General features: G+C 39.6%; 2 protein-coding genes and 2 long non-coding RNA genes across 10 annotated transcripts in view; 3 read left to right on the forward strand and 1 right to left on the reverse strand.

Moving 5' to 3' along the window:
* Positions 1-4,651, forward strand: part of LOC100648479 (G-protein coupled receptor moody) — a 30,564-nt gene extending 25,913 nt beyond the window's left edge. For all 3 annotated transcript variants that reach the window (XM_048409394.1, XM_048409395.1, XM_048409393.1), the window contains exons 4-5: positions 589-901; positions 1,065-4,651. In XM_048409394.1, the coding sequence (XP_048265351.1) occupies positions 589-901; positions 1,065-2,045 (1,294 nt within the window). In that variant the 3' untranslated portion in view covers positions 2,046-4,651. The remainder of the gene's footprint in view (positions 1-588; positions 902-1,064) is intronic.
* On the reverse strand, positions 3,271-17,389 carry LOC100649302 (sensory neuron membrane protein 1). 5 transcript variants are annotated; one of them, XM_048409391.1, is made up of 12 exons: positions 17,209-17,389; positions 16,977-17,117; positions 16,770-16,903; positions 16,427-16,627; positions 15,097-15,213; positions 12,394-12,551; positions 10,689-10,888; positions 8,664-8,866; positions 7,747-8,002; positions 6,957-7,168; positions 6,019-6,245; positions 3,271-5,177 (listed from the first exon to the last, which is right to left on the reverse strand). In XM_048409391.1, the coding sequence occupies exons 5-12, from the start codon at positions 15,202-15,204 to the stop codon at positions 4,961-4,963; spliced, it is 1,581 nt and encodes a 526-aa protein (XP_048265348.1). In that variant the 5' UTR covers positions 15,205-15,213; positions 16,427-16,627; positions 16,770-16,903; positions 16,977-17,117; positions 17,209-17,389; the 3' UTR covers positions 3,271-4,960. The 5 variants fall into 5 exon arrangements, with proteins under 5 accessions (XP_048265348.1, XP_048265347.1, XP_003398464.2 ...); XM_048409390.1 differs by having other exon boundaries at positions 16,427-16,903; XM_003398416.4 differs by lacking the exons at positions 16,977-17,117; positions 17,209-17,389 and having other exon boundaries at positions 16,427-16,945.
* LOC110119621 lies at positions 9,356-10,797 on the forward strand. Its single transcript, XR_002308103.2, has 3 exons — positions 9,356-10,105; positions 10,200-10,396; positions 10,548-10,797. It is a non-coding gene; the product is annotated as an uncharacterized LOC110119621 (long non-coding RNA).
* LOC125385806 lies at positions 13,570-16,683 on the forward strand. The gene is made up of 2 exons (XR_007225461.1): positions 13,570-14,584; positions 14,648-16,683. It is a non-coding gene; the product is annotated as an uncharacterized LOC125385806 (long non-coding RNA).
* Positions 17,390-20,710: the final 3,321 nt, after the last annotated feature.

A 20,710-nucleotide genomic window follows, 5' to 3' on the forward strand; every position in this document is an offset into this window, starting at 1 on the left:
TAGAAATAGTACGAAATGGATCGTACCTAATTCGATAAAATAATATAAAACAGAAATCGTTGTTCATCTATTATCACCTCACGGAACGAAAGAAACTTTTCGGACGACCTAATGCTTTCTACGCGCGACGAGTATACTCGTCGTAGCGCAAAATATCGCTGTTTCTTCACCACCGGTGTACTCGTCCGAAACAGCAAACCGGTTAACCATCGCAAATCATGCGAACGCGAAAGAAAATTGCCTATTTGGATTTTGTAATTTTGCTGATAGCGTAAGCCACGACTTGGTCGTTCAACGTGAGACGCTCGTAGCGCGGTATAAATCAACTCCATCCGCAATGAAACTGAGTTACAGTAGACTAAACACGCGCGTTTCACCCTAATCGACCGTGCGTACGTATCAGTACACGTATATTCGCCTATACAAATATATTCGTCGGATCGTCAATTATTCTTTCGCGTTTGAATTATTTGCAAAATCGAATTATTATCCAGTTCGACAGCATGCGGATAATTTTGTTTCGCCATGGACGATGCTTCTGCAAATATTTGCGAATATTCTCAGGCCCCCTGTCTTACCTGTTTTCAGGATATACAAATCGAGATACATAACACCGATGATTTTAAGTACGTGGATGATCGCATTCGGTGCCCTGGTCGTTACGTGGTTTGGGAACTGGGGTCGCTTCGGACTGGACGTCGCCATTGGTTCTTGTTCCATCCTGCCGGACGTAAATGGTCGAAGTCCAAAGGAGTTCCTCTTCGTCGTTGCCTTCTTGATTCCTTGTATCGCGATCGTCGTTTGCTACGCGAGAATCTTCTACATCGTTCGGAAAACCGCTTGCAAAAGTAGAAATCGGAACGTAAATGCCGGCACGGACGCTGTTGAAAGCAACCACGAGGTAAGCGTAACGCGCAACGGCGGGTCGACGTCGTAGGTCCTCGTCGGTTAAAAACCTGCAAATCGTCTTCCCTGTCAGCGCCTACGTTTTTTCGTAAAGCATCGATTTCGCGAAACTGTAGGAACAGCGGGTGATCGTCGTTCTTTGCTTCGTTCGGTTACAGAGACGATCCGTATCACCGAGGATCCAGGAGGAAGAACTGTCGGTGGTGGGTTCGAGCTGCGCGGCGAGCGTACTTTGCGCCAACTTCTCCTCCAAGTGCACCGTAACTTCGCCAAACCGGCTCAACTGCTCCAGTACGCCTTCGAGATCGGCGATCGAAGAATCCTTGTCCGAGCAACTTTCGTGGGAACAGAATTCGGCCGGGTCCGAGGAAGAGGACGACGAGGACGACGACGAGGAAGGCGAGAACGAAGAGGAGAGGACGCGGCAAAGGAGGAAGCAGAAGCAAAAATGGAAGAGGAAGCGGAAAACGACGAGCCAGAAACTCGTCGACGACTGTGATAGAGCGAAGCCTAGCTTCGAAATAAAGATAGACGATATACCATACGTGGACGATCTGGACGCGGCTGACACCGTTCTCGCGAATGACCGAATTAAGATCAAAGAATCGGCTGAGAAAGCTTCCGCGAACGCTCGAAATAAATTGGAGAGAATGACTAGCAGAGCCTCGTTCGTCATCGAGTCGGCTCTTTGGGTACAGAGATTCAACTCCAGAGCGTCTATGGACGGCGACCGGTTGGACAGCTCGAGGTCGAACACGCCGGATCGATCGGCCAACAGCAGGAGGAGACCGACGATGACTCGCAGAGAGTCGAGATTTAGAAGCGTCCGAAAATTCCGCAATTCCGATGGCCCGCCGAGGATGAGCAACAAAGACAAAAAACTGCTGAAGATGATTCTGGTGATATTTTCGTCGTTTCTCGTTTGTTACTTGCCGATCACCGTTACGAAGACCTTCAAGGATGCGATCGATTGGAGAGGCTTGAATATCGCCAGTTACATTTTGATCTACTTGACTACGTGTATCAATCCTGTGGTTTACGTGGTGATGAGCTCCGAGTATAGAAGCGCGTACAAAAATCTGTTGCTCTGTAGAAACGATTCCGGGGTGAAGAACGGAACCAGGAGGTCACCGGGATGAAGAAGAGGGTTCGCCAGTTTGCTCGTGGGCGTGTACGAGCTGGATTTTATAGCTGGTTTCAGCGACGGACTTGCATCGTGGATTGGACGCGGATGTTTGTGCGCTTGGATTATATAAGATATAGAGATAAACTGGCGCGGAATCGTAGGAAGCAAAATGTGCTTTAACGATGCGGTATTTGCTGTTTAGCTACCTGTAATTAGGACATTTTTACAGTACGCGTGTACGAGCAGCTAATGGATTATGTTGGCCAATTAACGTTAATTTATAAGGCGACGTGCAGGAAATTTCTTTCGGTTAAATTTATAATCGTCGTTTTCACTGTTATGTTATTGCAAGCTGAGATTTTTAAGAAAAGAGCGACTCGAGAGGAGTTTACGTGGCTTCGAGAAACGCGTTCGACGACGAAAAGAATGTCCCTCTGAAGTCGTGTTGTTGATCGCTTCGTAGTTATCGATACCTCTTGCACCAAGATATCCGTCTCTTTATAGCTTAATTACGATTCGACGTGGCGATTAGAATTTCATGACTCGAATTGACGCGGAAGAAAAAGGTGAATTTCAATCGCGCAAGAATGGTAAATCGATTCATGTCCATTTGCTATAAAAATATACGCATTCGCGTAAATATCCGCGCTCTCACTATGGAAATGTAAACTGAAATAGACGAATGTTTACGCGCTGTATAATTTAGCACGTTTGTTATAAACGTTGCGTAAATATTGATTATGTCGATCGAAGATTAAAGCAACATTTCACTCATCGAGACATTTACAAACAAGAAGATAGAAGAAGAAACTATCTCGTTTACCTATTTTTATTAAAAGCATATTCAGAAAATTGTTCGCAATTTGTAGTGGAATTTCATTAGCGGAGAACGTACGTCAATCGATTGGTAGAATCAATGAAACGGTAACAAATCATTAACGAGATTTCAACCTTTAAGCGCGTTAGAATTAGATATTATGCTCAATAACTATGTTTTATAAGACGATACATCGTGATAACTTGGTGTCGTTTCTTCGTATTATAATTTATAGTTCGCAATTCTGTAGCAAATACCACAACGTTCGTTGCAACGATAATCATATTTACTTCTGAATCGTGAATTTTATATTTTTATCGCGAAATGAATATCGTTAGCAAAAGCAAAAGCGTATTTGCCGAAGGTATGACAAATTAGTTCCGAAGATTTCGATATTTAACGAATAACAATTATCCGAAGATACCACGTTAGAAAATATTATTTATTTATCGTTACGGTTCGATCTACGCTTCGATTACATTTCAAAGTAACGTAACGTTCAGAACTAAGCGAGAGGTTCAAAGGAAACACGGTACAGGTGCCGAGATGTTCGATTTGAGAAAATCGTGAATAAAATTAATCCCCAACCGAGGAGATCTCTGTGTGTCTCTAAACATCGAAACGCAAATATTCGAGGATTTATGCTATGTCCTGCCTGCCGTTTGCAGAGAAATACGCTCTCTCGTTTTCAACCCATCTAATGATAAGAGAAACGCACAAATTTAACAACAATACATTTGTATATTACGTTCGATATCGCAATGTGTGGACATTTCGTTCGTGTTATAATAGACTGCGAGAGATCGTTAAAATAATCTTTAAGAATTAACGCATTAAGAGCTTAGGAAATTGAACTAAATATAATTACGCACACGGTGAAACACCGCACGAAAGTTATTGCTAAAAGAAAATTGACTTGACTAAGATAATTATCAATTTTTATAAAAAAAAGAAAAAAAATGAATGCGCTGATCTGTTCGCATAAATTACACGTTTAAAGCGTTTGCGACTTGTACATACACAATATACAGGACTGCTATAGAAAGTCATACAAGTAGATCATAATATTGTCCACTAGAAATGTTTTTAATATTCATGTGCAATGTAGAAAAATATATAAGAGTGATACGTTACATTAAATGTATGTTATATCGTATATTAATTGTAATACTATCAGGATATAAGTAAGTACATGATACGTATAAGAATTTTTATAAAGAATCGTTTGTCGTTGGTTGCAATTTCGTGAGAATTTTTTACCTCGTAAAAATACACGAAGAAAAGTACGTATATAGGTACTCGGAGAAACGTGTTTTAACAGAAACTTACGTCAAGCTTTTCGAATTAAAGGTAATTGAATAAAATAGCTGTATATACGCTCGTTCTAAAGACATTAATGTATAAGAGCCGGGACTAAAAATCGAGTCTCTTACGTTCGATCGAAATATATAACATTTCCAGTCGGCAATGGTTACCGTTTGTCTCTATACGATGTAACAAAGTCATTCGTAAACCTATTTATCTCGTGATTTATAGCTTACTCTAATACTCTCTGCAACAGATTGAGCAATTTTGAAGTACACGTTGTAAATTGCGACTGGACGATCGCGTTTCGTTGGTTTCGCCTTAATCGATTACAACTGCACTTATCAGAATTAGTGGCAAAAGGTAACTACTATCAATACACTCGTTACGGAATTGTCTGGCAATACGTTAACATTATTGTACGCTGTGGTCACAAGATTTATAACTAAGAGAGGGAAAAGAATGATATTAAATATATATCATACGTAAAAACAAAACGTCCTCGATTAATACACGATCTACAACTTCTGTACACTTCCTGAGTTTCATTAGAGTTACGTTAATATTATTAGCGAATTTGTACAAGTGACGAGTGACGAGTGACGAGTATCAATGCTTTCTCTTTTCCTATCATCTGTCGTCTATGTAAAACGGACAAAACCGACTTCTTAATCTTGATATTAAAACGTTATCGCACGATGGAAATTTCGTCTAATTAACGCGAACGTTGATTTTTCATTTATTCGACAAATTCTCTTTCGACTATACAAAGATCGTAGAGCTTGGAGATACGACTGACTAATAAATTAATTCGCGTCGAGATTAGATGGCACCGCCGCGCTTTGTATCGTACTGATGGTCATCTGATTAGGCCATTTCTTCTCATCCTCGTGTTTCCCATTTTGCGACTGCGGAGTTACCTTCGTCACGTCCAACGATCCTTTGTCTTTGTTCTTGAAGAACATCGCGGCAGCTGCTCCGCTCACGCAAGCGCCGCTTATTATCGTCAGCCACTTCATGAACCTATTTGACACAAACACCTAAATTATTAAACTCGTTACGTCGAAACACGATTAAAATACCATTAGAACAATTCCACGCTTTCTTTCTTTAATCGTCCATGATTCTGCGTCGTATCGTTAATATCGTTTGCATGCTGATTACCGGCATACTCTGTGCAATTTCCAGTTAAATCTTAACACTGTTCTACAAAAATGTCAACTACTATTAAATAAAACAATAAAAAAAAGAAAAGCAATGGATGCTATAAAGGAAACGTTGTGAATGTGTTTTTACGTTACACGTATTTGCATAGTACGAAAACGTTGTCAATATGTTAGATATAATATCAACCAAGAAAGTTCGTTCTGATTTTTAAGGAATTTAACGAAACGATCAATTTTGCTCAGTCACCTCTCCATCGGGTAAATTGTTTTCAAGCGTATCACGCTGAGAAGCTTTACCAGAAGTATCTTTAAACGTGCTCGTTGACGTTTAATAAAATATTACGCTCGTTGAATGCCGCTCTGGAAGCGTTCCGATTTTTGAGGAATTTCACGAAACGATAAATTTTGCTCAGTCACCTCTCCATCGAGTAAATTGTTTTCAAACGTATCACGCTGAAAAACGTAACCAGAAATATCTTTAAACGTGCTCGTTGATTTTTAATCAAATATTACGCTTGTTGAATGATGCTCTGGAAGAGTTCTGATTAATATGTTTTCATTGATAAATAAATAAATAAATTGATTACTAAAGAGTTCTGATTAATTATATAACTCGTACTAAATGATCGTATTATGAATTATAAACAGTTTGTCACTTACTTTGCACTTCCCTAAAACTCTCGTCAAAAGTTACTCACCCGATTATGCTTATCATCTTGAACACCTTCTTCAGCTTCGCCAGAAACTCACCGCCGAGCTCTATTCCCTCCTCGACCCAGAAGAATGGAAATAAGCACTCTGGGAAGTTCTTCATTAACTTGAATTTTTCAACCTTCTGAAGGAACATATTGAACTGTAGCCTCTTGCGTGCGATTAAAGGAGTGGCTGTCATTGGTTCAAAGTCCATGTTGATGCCGTGCTTTTCCTGCAAAAGGAAACCGTGTAAGAAACGTAATACGTATTTCCTTTTTCTTTATCTTTACGTACAGTCGCTCGCGAAAGTATTCCTACACTTCTGAAGATCCGTTAAGAATATCTAACGCGCGTTGTAGAGAAGATTTCGAAATTTCATCGACACTGTAACAACAGTCGACCATCGCGATTACTTCGGCAAAGTTTCAGACGAATATGATAATGCACATAGAAGCCACGATTTCCGGATATTTCCTGGACACTTGTCCATATAGCTAGTTAGTTATATAGCTATAAAACTACTCGCAAAAGTATTTTAACGGTCGATTGTCGGTTAGCTTTGGTGTATACCAAATTTAATCGTTTCTGCCTCGATAATGGATGACGCGAAAGACGCAAGTTCGTAGCGTTTTTTAAGTGCAACCTGTTCATTCGACAAATAACAAAAGAAGACTCGTTTGAAGATCGTAGAGTACAGTAAATCGTACGGTAAATCGTATAACACGAACTCGACGTAATACAATTTTTGTTCGAGACATTTTTTCGTAACATTCGTATTTTTCCAGACATTCGAGCGTTTCGAGCTAAACCGGTCGATACGCGCGCAGCGATATCGGTAACCAGAGTTGGTCAAAATTAATCGGAGATATGAATTTTTGAAACGAAAATACGTCCACGCTGTCGCTCGACGAGGACAACGAGAGTAAGAATTACAAATACGTGCTTCGTTGGGATGAAGTCCATCGACCATTTCCAGGTATTTTTCATCCGACCCAAGCAAATGTGGCAGAGAAGCAATAAGTGGCACGCCTACACACTTGGTCAAGTCCATAAGGTTTTTCGTTAGACAATTATCTGGCGCGGGACAGAAACACTTTTCCTTGGGATTTGTGCTCATATCACCCAAATCAGCTGTGTAGTGGTAAGTGTTGATACCTGTAAAACGAATTTTCCATTTAGTAATAATAATCGAAAGAAGCGTTTCTGTGCTAATCTACGCGAAGATCTTCGAAACCAGGTGTCCACAATTTTACTCTACGTATTCGACTTGGATTCGACTTCGTCTCACGTGGATTCACCGCGTTGTCCATCGCACTACAATTGTCGAGACACCTTGTACTACACGCTGCACGCGAAATGCTCAAGATAAGACGCATAACGATTTTTCTATTCCGCTCTTACCCTTTTTCTTTACAAATTTTCCATAGAAACGTACATCCGCAGCGTCCTTGCAACTGGACTGCGAGCTTTTACGAATGTTAAGCAACGTGCAAAAGTGCAGCGTTACGACTAGCGTTCATAAGAAATTTGAAGGTTGATGCATACAATGAAATAACCGTACGTTTTGCATCTATGCCTACGTGGAAGACATCCAAGTTATAGTTACTCGTTACGATATTTAATACGCGAACCAACTCTTTCTTTTTTACTTACATTCCACCCTTTTAATTCATAGTCGTAAACATAGGAATTTGAATAAAGATTCGCGGTCTTATACTTCTCAAGGAATTCACCTGCGACTTTGGTCTTGCGGTCGAACCGAGCCGATAAACTTCTACAAATGTCCGGTGAGAAGGACACGATATCGTCCTGTTCCGTGAGCAACGGCGCGAAGATGGTGGAATCCGTGCCATTGAACTCGTTGCATTGATCCTCGGTCCAAATGTCCAACTCTGGCTTTCCATTCACCTCGGTCACTTTTCCGACGTCCTTCCAGTACTTTACCCCCCGTAACACTCGTATACGGTCGGGAAGAACGGTGCCGTTTTTCTAAAAAAAAAAAGAAGGTCGATCACAGTGTTACAGGCTGATGAAACAGTAACAGGATAACAAACATCCTGCAGGCTACGGACAATAGTATGTATATATAATAATATAGATGTATTTCATAAAATACAAATATGACGAGCGCCGCTTGTTTCTCATCGCAATCGATTAAGACAAGCGCTATGGCGCTGTTCGCGATTTTTCCACTTTGTTTTCTCAAAGACTCCCGAGACTCAAACGGTTAACACTTTACCGACCGCTAGCGATTCAATAGCATACGCGCGTCCGACCGGCAGCTCAGGCGCAGATTCTCCCTGGCGCCGGCTCTGTTTCGGTTTAGACTCTCTAATACCATTCTTTCCTTTAATCGCGAATGGTAAGTTTTTCAAATTGGTATAAAACTGTGGGAGTTTACAAAGCAACGCAATTGACGCAACTGAGCAAGGTACCTTGGTACTAAATTACAAATTACTGCTCAAATAATGAGAAAGATTGTCGGCGACACAAAGCCGATTATTAGGTTATCGGTCGGTAAGCATTGGCGATAAAGAGCTGATTAATAGGCTGTCGATCGGTAAAGTGTTAAGAGTAGAGACGAACGCGTAATAACGTGATACCCAAGGTGGACCGCAACCTCGTACACGTTATACGTATTTGTACGTACTGGACCAAAAAGGGAGAACAGGTAGCGCCCAGGCCCATCGGGTAACAAAGCGTCTTCTTTTTCTTTCAAAACGTTGCAGATTGCGCTCGAAGCGAAGTCCTTCCCCGTGCAGTCCAGAGGCACACCATCGAACAATATCTCCCTTGCTTTTGCTCTTACGAATACAGAAGTTGGTTTCTTGAAGATATTGTCCACGGCCTTATCTGCGGATGTGAACATTCGTACAATGATGTTTAGTAGAAGATCCAAGAGCGTTCGTAGAAAACATTGTGTAAGTGGGAAGAAACAAATTTTTCAGGAGAAAAAGAAACCTTACGCGGATGCAGTGTAGACCAGGTTCGTGAGAAAGAGAAGCGCGTATCGTTTATTTGCTGTTATTTGCGAAGAAAATTCAATGTTCTTTTCGGTTGGACAGATAGTGTGTGGACAAAAGCCAGGAAACGATTGAGCAATTATTTATCGATGTTTATAGTTAATGTTGCTATTTCTGTATTTAGAGGTAGGATCATAATAGCTATTGTTTTATTCTTTGGATAAATCTATCACACAGTTCTGAGCCGAAAAACCTTTATTGCACTTTCTTGCATGGGCTAGGGATAAAAACAAAAGAACATCTTAAACCTATCGATTAAATCTATCGATTGTATCTAGAACTAACTTCTAGTTACTATTTATTGTAACTAGCGCATCTGTATATGGCGGGCGCGAACTCACGTTGTCATTTTCAACAGTTAATTTAGGAAGGGAAATTGCACTTAGATTCTATACCGCGATGTTCTCATTGCAACGTAGAGAACATTCTTCGACGAGTGATGGAAATCTTTCAATTTTGACGCTTACAGAGTCTTTTACGACCGCTCTTCGATTCCACGATTGGATGGTGTTTTGTTATTGGGTGCAGAAATAGCGAGCGTTAATTGGACGATGTATGTTAATGTTTATGTATGTATTGGATGATGTATGGTAACGTTTCTTGCCTAATACGATCATGGCAATTGCAACGCTCACGGCAATTGTACTAGGTTGTCCGAAAATTTCTTTCGTTTTGTCAGGAAATGATAGATGCACAACGTTCTTCCTTTCATATCATTTTATCGAATTATATACGATCCATTTTGTTTCAATAGAACAAACGATATTTAGTACATTAAACTACTACTAGATATCATAAACTTATAAAACGAAAGAAACCTAATACGATACTCGTCACGAGTATTTCGTGGCAAAAGATCGAAATATATATCGAAAAATATTCTGCTTCCATGTGGATGTAGCTTTGGCTACAATTTTTCGCGAACGCTTCAATTTTGCGAACCTATGCCGGAGAAGCGTGTGGAAAGATTCGCGCGAAAGACATCCGCGGAAAAGTATACAAGCAAACGAAGAGAATGGAGTACACGAGGCGTTAGACGAATAGATTGATCCGTTCGTTCAAGGAGAAGGTAAGTAACTTATCGTTAGCCATAAGTAAAACGTTTCTCGCGACCCTCTTTCGCTTTTAAATCATCGCATCGTTTCATTCTCGTGTATTTCTAGCTAAGGCCAAGCCGACCTTTACTTTTGGATCGAAACGAACGAACGTTCGATTTAATGCACGAGACGGAATTTTAAAGACGCCGCTTCCCGCAACAAACGGATCCCCACACGTTTTCACGCCTTTTATTTACGCGATACATGTGTTACGCGAAAGCTTTTGGAAATTTCACGACGCTCAACGCGATTATATCGTAACAGTAAATTAGATATATATAAAATATAATTTTTAACGAGTATGCAAATTTCTCACGGGTGATACGAATATTCGAACGAGCGATTTGTTTGCTTGATTTGTTTGTTATAATAAATAATTCGATGGAACCGTTTTTAACGTGATATTTGTTATAGGCTTTGGATGATCGCTGTTATTTGCTTACTATGAAAACGGAAAATGATCCGATTCGCCTCGACCTACTCTACGTATGTTGACAATATCGTGGATCGTGCGCTGGATCTTCCACCGTTAAGAAAGATACGATCAACACTTACTGAGAATTCCTATTGCAGCTGGTTGTTGTTCAAGGGTAAGTTTGATCATGCTGAGAATAAGAACATGAGGAAAGACCAGCTCCTCCTCGCCGGTCAATGGGCTGCTCAACGACGGATTGAAAAACCAAGTTGCTTTCAAGTTGTACTCCAAACTGTCGTCTTCTTCTCGATCGACCATATTTACTTTGTGTTTATATTCGCTGAAGAGGAGACACATTTTCTAATTCGCTGTATTCGAATAAAATGTACCGTATACACGTGGCATACTCGTGGCCATAAATGTACTCGAACGAATGTCGATTAAATTAACGCTAGAACTACCGATAGTTAAGACGAAGCTATTTCTACCAAAACCAGTGAAAATGACTGGTCTTTAAAAAATACCTAATAATAGAATATTTTTATATTTATCGATTTATTACTTTCTCACAAAAACAATTCCATCTTATGTAGTACATTTTTCGTATTGTTGATCCATCTGGGATCCCTAAACGAGGGTTGACACGTTTATAAAATCGCAGAGCCGGTCATTTCGACCGCTGTGGTGTTTCTAGCGTTAGCATCTAGCGATCTAGCGATCGATCCGGAATTTTCCTGATAGCTGATATCATCGTATCGAGTGATACGCGGTAAAGATTTGAAAAACGCGTGGCGAGTTGTACAAAACGAGGAAACTGGTTAATCGAGGCTCGATAAACAGATTGCAGGACCCTTTTACACTTTGACAAGTACCAGTCATTTTCACCGGTGTTGTATAAGTAGCCTTGATACAAAATTATTTTCAATTTGAATACGTAAAAAAGAAAATAAAATTCATTATATTATTCTTTCAGTTATCGTTGCGAAAGTCGTTTCATCATTGCGGAAAAACATATAACACGAAGTAGGAATTTTAAAATAAAATTGTAAAACCATTCAATTTGACTGGTGTGCTAGTTCTAGTGTTAATTGGCGACTTGTAACAACTAGCGATGTGAGCAAATTCGATACGTACAGTCGGGAACAAACATAAGTAAACAGGCAGCTTGTGCATTTATATTTATTTGTTATATATCGTCCTATGGAAGATTCGTTCAGATTTTGAAAAGAATTCGGTCGACGCGAAACATCGTATGGAAAAGTTCTTCGGCGAAAAACCTGAGAAGTTCTGGAAGCATGGAATATTCGACTCGTTACGTGAAAGATGAGAAAACATTGAACAGAATCCCGCCATATATAATTATATTAATATATAATTCGATCAACGCGTGTCGAATCGGAACGTAAAACGGAACGAACTTTTCATAGGACGATATATAACAAATAAAACTTGAGAATGTAACAGTACCGATTCCATTAAGCTTCACCGATACCTGTTGTCGTTGTCTAACTTTTCTCGACGACTGTACGTACTTATAAACCCGAATCGCATCCAATAGCCAAGATTCGCTTCGTAAGTTTCATTAAGTTTCTAACATAGAAGATACGACGATTCTCGTTCGTCGTGCCGGTCAAGTATTCCGTCTGTACAAGTTGCTTTCGAGCCTGGCGAGTTAATTAAATAACACGAGTACTCGTATTAACTCGCGAGCCTCCACTTACAGCTACGTACTTGGAATTTCGAGCAAATCGTAGACCCACGTTAATCTACGCTAAGAGATAATACGCAAAGATAGAAATAGATCGCAGCGTTCTATGTGGCTGAAACGATCCTCGACATACTCACTCGTAGAAAAATGGTCCTATTTCTTCGAGGATTGGCTTCTCGCCTGCTGTAATTTCTGTAGGATTCGTCACGTTGAAAAGGTAGATCTTGAAGTCCAATGGAACGGGAAAGGTGGACCATAACTCGCGCATCTCGGTATTAGGTTTCAACGTTACTTGCTGTCGATCATTTTGTTAATCAATGTCACGTACGAACGAGATACTGTCAACTTTTATACGTTCGATGAAAAACTATGTAAGCACACGTGTGTGTAAACTACCACTGATATACAGAGTGTATCGCGACGTGCGAGATTCGCTTCACGAGTGGACAGCAGGCACGCGATACGATGAGAAAATGTTCGTACGAGCAACGCCTTCTGTCCGACCTTCTTTAAAATTTTTAATCATTGTCGCGTCTCGATAATCCGCAACTGTCTGCTTTGCTTTTGCGGAAGCTGCTCGTCGAAGTGGCTACCCGCGTTATTCTACGCTGGAACTTTTTAATATCGCCAAATTCTTCGACGAGCTTCGAAACGCCAAATTGGCTGCGATTTTGAAACATTGTCGGATAGGAGGTCGCACGTTCGTGCGAACTTCCTTCGTCGTATTTCTGCCTGCTGTTTGGGTGTTACGATGTACGTGTTACGATATATTTTGTACAAACTGCAGATAGCTCATTTTCTCGTGAAGATTAGTATCTTTAAAATCAGCCTTGACAGACGTTACATCAGAATACACGTTTTATAAAATACCTGTCTTCGCGTTACGTTTACCACATTTTCTAAATATTTCTGAAATATCATTCCTTGAAGCGATGGGGAATTCGTTTGCTGGTTGTATATACTTCTGTTGCAAAGGAGAAAAATCCCCATAATAAATATACATACACGTACGTATAACACCCTGGCAGCTCTGCGGAATTGCTCGAGGGATATTCCAAAAAATTAAGAAATGCGACTAACTCGAATTCACAAAATCTCCAACCTGCGTCACCGCCAATGATCCGCGACCTGTCGTTCGCGCACAGAACAAAGTGGAAACTTAGTCATTCGATATAATGTTTCGCGTTATCCAATTAAACGACGGATAGACAATTATTAACCGCGGACATAACGTTTTATCACGATTCTTGGCGTACTACCGTCATGTCATTGACGTTCGTGTGCTACTTTATTCTATGTTGCGTCACTGAAACTCTTCGCTGCTTGGAACAGAAGAAAAATCAGACAGAGAATATTCGTTCTATCGTTTCCCGTTTATTCTTCCATGCGGAATCGCCGCTGATTTGTAACGCATAAAAATACCGGGACACTCTGCATATCGATGTAACGAACAGCAACATGTAACATCACACGACAATGCGATAAACGTATAATATTAACATGTCTATTGTTAATGTTATTATTACGTTCCATTGTATCGTATTGTATCTTAATTCTTTATCCTCTCGAGGCTATTGCGTCTATTACAATCTATTCTCGATGAACTAAGAAAGTTTGTCAGAAAGTTTATTGAAAAATTGTTATAACATCTTGAAGTTTATTTTTTCTTTGTATAAAACACATGTTCTCTTTAAACCTGCCAAAATGTTTAATTTCACGCTATTTTCTGCTTTTTTTTTTTAGTTCATCGAGGAGAAAAATGTATAATAATTTAATCCTCTTTTGGTTTTCTGTTTCAGGCAAGAATTACGAGGTGGATCTTCCCCGCCGATTGAAAACTGCAGCCCGTGAACTAGGCTTAGAAATCTGTTCTAATTTCTTTCTTTACTTAAAAAAGAATTTTTTTATATTTCTTAAATATATATGAAACCATACCTCAAAATTCAATAACTTCGTTTCTTTCCTACTCTTTTAAACAAAATTTTAGAACATTCCAATTCAGGACGCCCCCTTAATTTATTGCTTCAAGATGAATCTTAATTTCTCGTTTGTCTAAATACCGCTATATCTTGGTATAACGCGTTAACGATATTGCATAGATCTGTATGTACATTAACGTTTATTGGGAGAGAAATTGCAGGAACAACGGTAACGAAAGCCGCGAAACAACGACACACGCACAACGTGGACAAATTACATAAAGTTACAAAAATACAGGATCGGAGCTAACGAAAAGAAACAAAGGGCAACGACAATTATTCCGAGTGAGATGCTGCTTTGTTCTTGAAACGGCGATAGCAGGTGAAAACTGGACGTGTAATGGTAACGGTATGTGTGAACACGTACTTTATACATAACGTTCGTTTATTAATTGTAATTTCTAATTAAAAGGGACAAGAGATAAGCGATAATGAGCGAGAGACAAAAGGGAAGAAAATTGTCATTTATTTTGTACTCGACAAGGGATCATCTGGCAACGTCAAACGATACCAAAGTGTGTTAATTTGTTTTTGTAATTAGTATGATTTACATTATATCGCATATACACTATATCTACGCTATACACCTCGCTGGTAAGTATTAGCTTGGCCATTAAGTGATCGCGGATTTTGTCAATAGATTGTATGGAGAAAATCTACAATCACTTAGTTGCCAAGCCAATAATTACAACGTTTAGGAGAACTCAAGTCCTTATGAAATTACAGGAATCTTGGACTGTAAATTTTGCGCTACGAAGGAAGCGGATAGATTGAACGTGATAATAATAAGAATAGCGACGATGTTGCTTACAGGTGCGTGGATAATCGGCAGATTGCCAGAGATGCTTGGCCACTACTCACGTTTTTGATATTCCACTTCAAGAAGGGTGGGAAAACGATCGCACAGAACACAACTCCAAAGGCGAACAGAGAGCCACCGATGATTCCAAGTTTCTTCGGCTTTATCATAGTAACACGCTGCAACAATCACGGTTAGCCATATAAGTGGAGTTTGTCGATGAAACGCTATGGCGATAAGTGGGCCGATGTACGTAGATTAACGTCAATAACGGAAACACAAAATGTAGGCAAAATACAGCGAAGCGATAACTATGACGCGTAAGCGAGTAATAAGTTTCTGTTCGAACCTTCGATATACCATAAATATAAACTGAGAAACTTTGCGAACTCGAGCATGAATAGTTTATATATAGTTGCTATACCACGGCAGAAGGGAAAACGCTTCTTCTTCGACCGACGCTGGTGAAAATGAAAAGGAAAACAGAAAATGACGAAGAACAACGAAGGAAGAAAATTAAGCGATAAATGCGACGAAGGGGACGAAGAAACGAGAACCTGCTTTTCGTCTGAATGCACGCGACAAAATGACTCGAATGACAGAAAACGGAAACGAAAAAGGGCAAAGTGAGTAAAAGCGACGAAGGAAAAGAGATCTAGCGTTTGTCGACGCGTGGATCGATCATCTTTGTCGAATAACCATAGGAAAGGAAATAATAAATAAGTAAATAGCAAGGTAAACTTCGTTTCGTAGATATTAAACTATGGAAAAAAGAAGAGAAAATATCGATCGATAGAAAGAAGAATATAAATAAAATACCAAAAAAAAGAGAAAAAGATAGAAGTTAAACGCAATCTCGAAGACCGATAAAAATTCTGAAAACCCGGTTATTCGATGAAGTTGTGGAAACCTTGTGTCCGTTCGGAGCACGCAGCGTTTCATGAAGCTTTCGTCCGGTCGTTAAAAACGAAAGTAGACCCAAAAGCGACGAGTACCAGGTAACCTTAACGCCTCGACGAAAGACACGAGCGGCAAAATCATGCGCGAGAGGCTTCAGACGCATTCCTTTGAAAATCCTCGAAAAATCTTCGTCTATCTACTTCGAGCGAATATCGCGAATTTCTATGTATTTTCCGATCTAACGATCGCAAGATCGCTTCTTTATCATCGAACCAACCATCTAACTACTTCTTCTTTCCAACGTTATACGTATTTTTTTTTCTTTTTTTTTTTTAAACATTCTTCTCTTCTCGGTAAGATACTTTTGATTAAAATAGCGTCCTTTAAAAGTAATCCTTTCAGATTGTCCTTTTCGACGAATCCTTCATGGATTTAAATATTATCACTGTTCGACGCGACGACGACAAGAGCTTCCCGAGCTTATTCGCACACCTTGTAATGGCCGAGCTAGTGGATACGATGTCGACTGGCCGATCGAGAAGAGTACGAGAGGTCGACCGGCTTCCTCGTCCTGTGCCGTTAATCTTCGAGCGTTCGCGTGAACTGACGGTTTCGAGCTTCGTCGTCGAACGACGGCGACACCGGCAAAACGCCCACTCCTGCGTCACCACGTACAGCCGATTTTCGCGCTACCTGTGCGAGAGTGGTAGCTGATCAGAGCTGTTTAGTAAAACAGATGTCTATCTTTTCTATCGCCTATTTCTTTTCTTTCTTCTATTTTTCCTTCCATTTTCCTGCACCTGTTTCTCGCTATTCTCTCGTTATCCGTACGTACCTACGATATACCGTTTGATTTTATTTTCCTCGCATACTCCTCTTTCCTAAAGTTCAAAGACTATGGTAAGTATCAGCCACTTTTTTCCATCGTCTTCTACGCTTCTTTTTCTAATCGGTTTAATCCTCACAAATCTGAAAATTTTCATAGTTACGCGAAAGCATACTAATCAGCCATACTAATCAATTAGCGTGTACATGATATTACAGTTATAGCAGGGAAGCCTTTCCATTTTTCGTTTCTCTGCTTTTTATCTTCGCCTCTGTCCTTTCGCGTCTCGCCTCTTCCATCGTCTTCGTTCCTTCGTCGCTCGGCGAACCTGCATTTTTACAAAACACCAGGCAAGCGCTGAAACAGAATAAACGACGGAATAAATGCAACGACCTGTCGATACTCTCTGTAGCCACTGAACATGCTTTCTTACGGCTTTGCTACGTACCGTTCTTTTTACGGTAATATTGTACAACTTTGGAAGCATAATGGGACGAATATTCAGATTCTCTTGCACTGTAAAGTTTCGCAAAACTTCACGCAAACGAGGATCGGTACAACGAATAACATTAGCGTGACATCGGTGCCGCACGAAGACGGAAGATCTGCGTGTTAGTTCGCGAATACGATTTTCTGACATTTTGATTTTGCCTCGTGAAAGAAGTCGAGTTGGTCGATGCACTTCAGATTCTGTTGACGACATTATCAGCGAATTTCGGTTTGCGTCGATTATATCGTCGATTATATCGAAACATTTCATCGAACGTTAAAATTACAGATCGTTTTGTTTCTAAACTTTGCGATGTGATTTACGAACGGAGAAAAATTATTCTTTCTCTGTATTTTCTTATGCTACATCCGAATTGACTGAAACCATCCGCCAACTGCTTCGTCTTCAATACAACAACGAGCTATTACGAAATTAGATATTTTCGCTTAGTTAATGGTTACACAATGTATAAGAAAGTCCACTTGACGGTGGTGTGCACGATCGTAAAAGTAAACGACGAAAACAGAAATATGTTTAACTCGGGGGAAAGCGTGTGATGCTAACAATAGCGTGATATCTTCGAAACATTTTTAAATTATTACGCAACGCTGAAATTATTAAGACACGCTTTATCCATCGTCTTTCGCGCAATTCATTCTGTGTAAGAAATAAACTACGATCGAATCAGTTAATTGTGCGAGTTACTAAACAACGTGTTCCTAAAACCGTTGCTTCCCTTGCTTTTTCGATTTTATCTTTCGAGTGTCGTTCTTTTCAAGTTCTTTGGCAGGTTAACCTCGAAATTGTTCATTTTAAACGAAACATGAAATTGCAGCATCGAATTGACAAATTTAAATCTCTCAACTATCAGTTTCTCTCTGTCTCCAAATATCAGTTTCCAACAGATTCGACGTTGAGTCCACAGGATCGATTTTATAATAAAAAGATTTCTACGGAATAAAGGTTTGGAATTAAAACAATCTTTCTGGTAAAATTGTACTCTTTGTCGCTCTTGACCATAACGCAGGTGAGAGATTTAAATGTTCGACTAGTTTGAAAATTGAGGTTGGGGTTAGAAAATATTTTCCTAGACCAGAGGAATTGAAGTTTAATTTTACGTTGCATAAATTTTGTTATAAAATTCCTTTAGACGTTCTCTGACATTGGACTCCGTCAGAATTTAATTTTCAAATCGATATACTAAATTTAAGCGTAACAAAACGTGCAATTCACGTATAAGGGAATGACGCTTTTATAGATTTGCACCTGTGTACGACACTACGTTGTTCTTTGGTGTCAAGTGTAACGCCTATCGAGCGTGAAGGTGCAGAAGAATGTATTAAATATGAGCATTCTATAGTTAACTGTTAGTGGAACACGTTGGAATTGCAAAGTTTTACGTGTGCAACTTGTAATACAAAACGATGCATATTTACCATGTTTAACCGAACTGTTGTTTCTATTTAATTATTTTACTTCGTGCTAATGCCATTCGTGTCGCTCTATTAACGCGTATATACGACATTTTGTCGAATAAATAACGATGAATTTTAATCGTTACTTTCACTGTCATTACATTGTACATATATATATATATATATAGCATACAGTAGCTTAATCGGAATTTTAAAGGAATTATTGTTCTACTTATTTCATCGTTCCTTCTTTCTGTTATTCTATCTGTATTATAATTATGCATAGAATCCTAAACATCGTCGATATATATATATATATAATGTATTTATCATAATTTTATGTAATTAGACGATCAGACGATATTCGCTTAGAAGTGTCTATAAAATCATCTCGGCAATAACTTATGCGAGTCATCTAGTTTTATGACTCAACATATAGACCGAGTAAATACGATCCTTTGCTGTATATTAAATTTCAGTTATTAGCAAGCTAAATGACGTCTGCTCGAATCAAACGCTAGATTAATTTGCATATATTTACGTAAACGTTTATAATTCTGTTTCGTTACCTATTATTACATCTGTCACACGTAACGACTCTTTTTATTTCCTTTTCGATACGTCTCGACCGTCTATTTCGATTCTGTTCTACTGCAAGATAAACCCTCAGCTTTGCGATACTTTGAAAATGATAATCATGTAACAACAATAATAATTGTATATCAGACTTTACGTCTATCGCAAGACGGTTCTTTTGCGATCAGACGTTGCCTTCCTTGGTACGCATTTTCTTAATTCAAGGATATCCGTAACAACACCATCGGATCAAAAACTCGACGTCTTATCGAAACTGTTAATTAATTATGCTGTAAAACGTTGGAATTAAATCGCACGAAGAATATTTCTCGCGATTTCCACAGATCACGCGACGACTTATTTTTCAGTATTTTAAACTGACAATCTTTTGACTTCGATGATTCAAGCTTTTTTTTTTTGTCTTATAGGAAATGATACGCCAGATCGATCAATGCGTCATAAGCGCTTGCACGTAGCTCGTCTTTTTTAAATAAAAGTTTCCATCACCTGAACTACAATTACGCTTGAAGAGGAACAAATACTATAGAGAATACGCGTTAAGACTTTCAACGTCGAAGACGAGTATCTTCGCTAGCTACTAAGGCTAGCTTCTCTAAAAATGGAACTACGTTTAGGCGATATGCCGAATAACGTACGGTAAAAACTCGAAGGAAATCACAGCACAGTGAATCCACGCTACAAATATCTTCAACCGAAGTTACCGAGCAAAGGCACTTCGATCTCTCAGCGATCTGTACATTGGCCAAGAGCATACATAACCTTTAATCGCCAGTAAGCAAAAGACAAGGTCGGGAACGCGATCTTTCTATTCCTCGCTTTCGTCTCATCTTAGCTCCAAGGACCAGCCCCTAAATCCTTTTACGCCCCGAACACCCTGTACGTTATCGTGTCCGCATCGACTCGTATAGCGCGCCTTACGCGGAATTACCTGACCTTTACCGATAGACAGAACGATATATGCGCGTTTTACACATTTAGGTGCGACTTTGCGATAATCCATTTGAATTGTACGTGTAACAAAGTGGCAGCGCCAAGGACGCGCTATTGTATTTTATTAACGTCGTATACACCCTCGTTCATAAGCGGATATTAAGATGCCTCGTCTCAGCAACTGGCCTTATTCGGAACGCAATGGTGTTGTTATCAACGTTTTAGAAGCTCGAGCTAAAAAGATATTACAACGAAAGCGACGATGAATTCATCCCGCGTCTTATACTTAGACGGTTCGAGAGGCGAACGGAATACAAATCAACGCAGCTCGGTGTATTGAAAATTTCTCTGAACGATTTACCGGTATAGAGCAATATTTATGTATAGAATGCGCAAGTAATTGGAAGAATATTACATCCACGTTGTATTTTCTCGCTTGCGATTGTTTTCGTACTATCGTTGTTGAAATATGGATCGATAAGAGATACTCGACTACAAGCGACAATAAATTCTTCTCG

The sequence above is a fragment of the Bombus terrestris genome, chromosome 10 (assembly GCF_910591885.1).
Source record: "Bombus terrestris chromosome 10, iyBomTerr1.2, whole genome shotgun sequence".
NCBI classification, from domain to species: domain Eukaryota; kingdom Metazoa; phylum Arthropoda; class Insecta; order Hymenoptera; family Apidae; genus Bombus; species Bombus terrestris.